This window comes from Dicentrarchus labrax, unplaced genomic scaffold (assembly GCF_905237075.1).
Source record: "Dicentrarchus labrax unplaced genomic scaffold, dlabrax2021, whole genome shotgun sequence".
NCBI classification, from domain to species: domain Eukaryota; kingdom Metazoa; phylum Chordata; class Actinopteri; family Moronidae; genus Dicentrarchus; species Dicentrarchus labrax.
In genome coordinates, this window is record NW_026136710.1 from 14387924 (window position 1) to 14394059 (window position 6136).

At 47.5% G+C, this 6136-nt stretch overlaps 1 protein-coding gene across 1 annotated transcript in view; it reads right to left on the reverse strand.

The window, feature by feature from the left end:
- Positions 1-3842, reverse strand: part of bcr (BCR activator of RhoGEF and GTPase) — an 83126-nt gene extending 79284 nt beyond the window's left edge. Inside the window, exon 1 of the mRNA XM_051412698.1 lies at positions 1349-3842. Coding sequence (XP_051268658.1) covers positions 1349-2969 — 1621 coding nt within the window. The 5' untranslated portion in view covers positions 2970-3842. The remainder of the gene's footprint in view (positions 1-1348) is intronic.
- Between the last annotated feature and the right edge of the window lie 2294 nt (positions 3843-6136).

The following is a 6136-nucleotide window of genomic DNA, read 5'->3' on the forward strand; positions in this document are numbered from 1 at the left end:
TTAGTTCTCAATCACATATTACAACAGCAAAACATTAAATTAGTTCTGACTTCGCTGTACGGGGGCCTCTAGTCTATGGACACAAAGCAGTGTTCTGTTTACACACTCTCTCTTTATCTCTCAGCGTTCTCATCTAATACTCCAATTCTCTCTTTCACTATCTAGCCAACTACCTCGTCCCCCTTCCTTCCGGTTCATCCTGGCACTGGAGCGGAGAGTGTGATGCCCGCACCACGCCGCCTGTCTGCTCCGGCAGGGCGCCAGTCCCAAGTCTGTTACAGTACAGTAGGCGCTAAAACACTACTCACTTCAGCAGCAGAAAACTGAAGAGAGACAACAGGCGAAATGTGCACAACTACAGCAAACCGCGCCTTGGTAAACAACACCCAATGTCTAAAAATTACGTCAAATATTTGAACTGCCCGAGCGGTGTTTGGTTTGAGTTCCTGTGTGCTGGCACAGCCTCTACAATGGAAACTTTACTGAGGGATTAGAGCAAACTAAGTCCTCCTAATGTGCTTCTTTGAGCAACACACTCCACTGTTGTTGTGCTTGAAACTAGCAGCCAGGTTAGCCAGTGCCCATGTCTTCAGCTCCAGGCTGCACATCTATCTAGCAAGCTGCTGTTCTATTACAGGTGCCATGGCTGGAAGGCTGCAATTTAGTGGTTAGGGATACTGCGGGTAATTGCGTGGAGATTAGAGTGTATTTCTTTTGTCCCGGTCTGCGCTAAAAGCCGGTGAAGAGTTTCGGGGAATTGTCTCCTTCCCCTGGTCACGTTTCAGGCAGAAAGAGAGACAGGCAGGAGGACAGACACCTGTGATTGGAATTCCATACTCTGAGCCGCAGGAGTCGTCTGAGGAAGGCTAGACCTGCAGTTTCAACCCAGACTGACCGCATTTATTGTTCACCCACCCAACTGACATTCCAGGAATAAGCAGAGGTGGAGCTTTCATCTGTCTCCCACACAAGGCCATCCAAAGGACACTCAGTCCTGCGTGGTTGCACACACACACACACACACACAATATCTCACACACACATACAATCAATCACTTCAACAGTTGGCTGCTTTGTGGTTTAAAAGAGGAAAGACAAATGTGGTTAAAATGTGGAGAAGAGGCTATAAATGCAAAAGAAAAGATGCCAATATAATTCCAGCATGACTAAATTACACTCATTCACTCAGGCTTTCATTCATTTTTTCCTTCCTGCACACGCACACACACGCACACGCACACACACCCAGGCATACTCAGTTTTCAGTTTGAGCTCTGAAATGTCCTCTGCAATCCAGCCCACCTACCCTCCACTACAACAAACATTAGAGACAGCAGCCACCACTCACCTAGGTGGTCTCCATGGAAACTGTTGTCGTGGGATGTTCTACCATGGGGCACGAGGTCATGATGGGCTGCAGGTGGCCAGATTTGACCGGTCTTGCGAACGCTCACAATAGTGGCCTCAGACATAACCACGTGGCCCCCCTGCTGTCGGTGGTGACGCTTCTGGGACTGCGGCGTTGGAGGGCTGCTGCTGTCAAAGGAGTGCTGGGAGTTCTGGGAGTTTTGGGACGGCGAGCGGCTCTTCTCTCTAAAGGGTCGGCGGAAGGCCGTGGTGGGGCTGGGTGAGACGTGGCTGGACTGACCTGAGGAGAAGTCCTCTTCGCTAGATGTCAGGTTCTCGTTGGAGCTGCAGTCCGGCGTGTAGCCGCCGCCTCCACCGACATCCTCAAAGCTCCCTGGGGAGTAGGAGCGGCGCGGCCAGGTCAGGAGGTGGTCATCCCCTCCCCCGAGGTCCCTCATTGTGACGCCACTGCCACCTCCACCACTACCTCTCCCATCTCCACCGCCACCTTCCCCCATCATCACCCCACCAACATAGACACTGGAGTAGGCCTGGAACTCAGAGGGCTGCCATGGAGGGGGTGGAGGTTTGCCACCATTGGCCCTCCCCGAATGTCGCTGGTTGGGTTCCCCATCTTCATACTCCGCATCATAGCCGCAGGTGCTCTCAGTGGACCGACCTCTATACACTGGCCTGGCGCGGAGCTCCCCTGCCACCGTTGCCAGGTTACCTGGGAGGGAGTGAAGGGATCTTTTTCGCTCCATCTGCATGGCCTGGCTGCCCAAGGTGCTGATCTTGTCAGAAACTTCACGGTCGTTGACCCTGACCAGACCCCTCTCGTGGTGGAATTCCATGTTGGAGTAGAACGGTGGTGGCGGCGGCGGCAGCTGCTTCTCCTGGCCCTTTGCTACATCGCCCGCAGAGTGAGAGTTGGCTCGTTTGATCCTCTCAAAGTTGGACCTAAGTGCCGCCACGCCAAGTCCCATCCCCTTGGGGTCTGAGGGCAGCTCCTTGTCAGGAGGCGGGAGGTTGGGCCTGCGCGGGGAGACAGAGATGCCGCTTCTCTGTTTGGACGGCGAGAGGCCATCTAGGTTGTCGCAGGACATGGACTCGGCCTGCTGGGGTACCTCGAATGCCGACTCCAAGCCATCTCCGTGGGAGGCTGACTTCCTGGCTGGTGGAGGCCTGGGTTTAGACCTGCCAGTTCCATCTCCAAGAGGCTGATAACGGCTCCTATCCCCAACACCCCCACTGCAACCACCATACCCTCCACCACCAACACCTCCTACTACTACTCCAACTCCACCTGTCTCCTGCATGTGCGGCTGCTGGGACTGGCACTCGGCACCCTGCGTGGCAGCATCCACCCCCTCGTTCAGAGGAGTCTTCCTAAAGCCCCACCGCTGCTTGTCATAGCTCTTCCTCTCCTTGGCCAGGAGGGTCTGCAGGTAGATCATGCGGAAGCGCTCCTTGTTCACCTCCTGCTCCAAGCGCCTGATGGACGCTTTGCACTTCTCCAGCTCCTGCTCGATGCCTCCAACAGAACGCAGCTCCATCTTGGGGGGCTCTGACTCCGGGAACTGCGCCTTCCACGCTTCGATGAAACCAACCGGCTCCACCATATTATGCCAAATTTCTCTCTGAGACGGATTGTGGTTCACACAAACACACACACTGGCTGAATGGTGCCAAGGGCGCACTGTTAGTCCCCCTTTCTTTTCTTTTTTTTTAAAAGTCCAGCTCACCACAGAATCCTTATCGACAACAATGGCCCCCCTACAGTTAGAAAGCAGTGTTTATAACAGGCCTTTAGGTAACCCGTTCAGAAACACACAGTCTAATTGCTGACACTTGCCGTGGGTTGCGCAGATGCAACAATACATCCCATTCTGAACAAGAGGAGCCGGTTGCTCGGCCAGAGGAAGAGCTGGGAATGCGTGAGGCATGAAAAGGAAAAGAAAGCTGTAATAGAGCTCGTCTTTCTCATGCATTATTCCAGAAAAGGCCACTTTTCACGAGGAGAATTTCTTTAATTTCTCAGCCTCGACACAATGACAGTCTGCCACTGCCGATCCGGCTCCCGGGGAGAGGGGGAAAAAAATAAGAAAGTCTTTAAATCCTGCGGCTTACTCACTGTCTGTGTCTAACATTCCGGGCTTATCAGGTCCGTTCACTCTTTCCCATTCATACGGCAGTAATCCCAGGTGCTGCTGCTCCGGACCGAGCGCCTTTGTACCAGCGGCGCTCAAGGAGAATGGATAAAAAGCGCAAAACGCAGGCGACGACAACATTTGAGTTCCTCAGAGGACGCGATCAAAAAGCTGCTGGGATCCGGTAGAAGTAAATGAATTGTTTCGTTATCCCATTTTTTTCCCCTCCACCCCACACGGCACTAATGTGGTATTGTTGTTTTTTTTGTATGTTCTTTTCCAGCTTTATCCCGTTTCTTCGGCCGTGATGATGGTGCTGCTGTGTGCGCTCCCATCTCAGGCCAGCAGCACTGGAGGGCTGCAGGAATGGGAGGGACCAGGGACAGTGAGCCTGCTGGTTAAAGAGACAGAGCAGGGATGGAGTCACCCCTCATCTGATTGTTAGTGCTGGTGCATTTTCTGCCTGTGCAACTTAACTGTTCAAACTTATTTTCATGCTGTTTATTTTAAATGAGGCTTTTGCATAAGAAGCCCAGGTTTATGTATTTTCCCAGTTGTCATAGGTTTGGAAAAAAATCTCCACACGTTTGGTTCTTTATTTTGCTGTATTTGCGTGATGTTGCTGGTTTGGAGTACATTCAAGCGGCCTCATAAGCTACAAGTCATGTATTACAACATATCCTTCTAAAATGTAATCAGAAATACAGAAGCTACCACTACTCTCAATATTAGCACTAATGCACCCTTTATTATAACTGACTAATAAAGAAAATGTAAGCACATTACTCCTTCTGGAAGCTAGTGGCTGTACCTGTCAAGCAGGTGTTACAGAACATAAAGGACTGCTGTTAGTATCTTTAACTCAACACTGCCACACAGTGGACTAACATATGTATGTTAGATTTGATTTTTTTTTCTAGTTTAGACAAAAATATCTTTGAAGATGTCAGTGTAGAGTTTTTCCTTAACTGTTAACCCAGTGTATGGATTTATTTGTAAACCTATAGAAGACTGTGTATAACTGGATGAAATCATTGGGCATGCAGAAACATATAACTCACTTCACTGCAATAAAAAAAAAAAGGTCACAATTCAAATACTATATTATTTTATTTACCTGAAACCACAACCTCAGTAATGCATGTACAATCATCATTAGTCATCAATAATGATCGTCTTCTTACATATGGTTAATATTGTTCTTCGACCAGGTGTCTCTGAGGGGACTGCACAAGCCCCCTCACATTAGATCACAGTTTTACAGCAGTTGATAAGGACACAGTAATAATAATAATAATAATAATAGTAATAATAATAGCAGAGGCAATAAGAAAACAGAACACTGTTGTATTGCAAAAAATACCAATGAATCAAAGTGTCAGTCCGTTGTCCTCATTGCAAAGGACTAATTCATCATTAAGTAAATGGATCAGTGATCGGCCTACAGTAGTTAAAAGGGAAAAATTAAAGTAAAAAAAAAGTTATCTAACTCAAGTAGAGCACAGTCAAGTTCATGAGTCATTTCTCCACATCTTATATTGTGCAAATAACCCAAACCGTTACAATAAAAACAGTGATTTCCTAATATCTGCGATATATCCATCTTAAAATGTCATTCGATTATTATACATTAGAATCTATAAATACAAATCGCAAAGCCTACATACAGCTGAAACGCATGCATGAATGTTTTTGTACACTGATGTACAGCTAAGACCACTCAACCCAGTGTTTTTAAAGATTCTCTACGTGACAAGCTACCATGGAAGTTGGAGACAAGTTCTTCATGCAAGGAGGAACATTGAGGGTGTTGAAAACTTCCCCACACACAAAACTGGAATCGTGTCATATAGCATCTGCACACAGAGGTACAAGTGTAAGAGAGAGAGAGAGTGTGTGTGTGTGTGTGTGTGTGTGTGTGTGTGCGTGGGGTGTGTGTGTGTGTGTGTGTGTGTGTGTGTGTGTGTGTGTGTGTATTCGTGGTGCATGTGGGTAAAAGGAATGCGTTTCCAGCCCAAACCACTTTTAAGTATACCCTTATGTATTTGGTCTTATTACTGTGAAAACATGTCCCTTTTTTTTTTGTCTGTGCAAAGGGTACACACACACACTGCTGGTCATCATGGTGTCTGAGGTGTGTAAAGTTAAGAGTGAGCACACATGCTGGACGGCAGGACGACTCCAGCCTTCAAGTCCACTCTTTAAAATTTTGCAAAGCTTTTATGCGAGCCAACCTAAAACAAAGAGAGAAAAACTGTTAGTATAAAACACTATTAAAAAAAGAGCAATTCACATTTTAAAATCTTCTATGACACTATCAAGAGTAGGTATTGTGACTATAAGCAAGTGTCAGAGGGGTGAAAGGAACAGCACACAGTGACATTCACAATAGTGGCATGTGGTAAACATCAATGCTTAATCTTAATTCCCCAAAAAACTTAAAGGCAGGCATTCAATCGTCTATTTCTAGAAGTCGCTGCTGTCCTCTTGTTTTATTAGATTCAACTGTAGTCAACTGGTATTTAGGAGTGTGAAAAAAGCAACGGATACTCACTCTAGTGACAGGGGAGCCAATGGAAGGCATTGAGGAAGAAAAGCACACAGTTGTTAAGTGGAACACAAACACACAGTGAGAACAA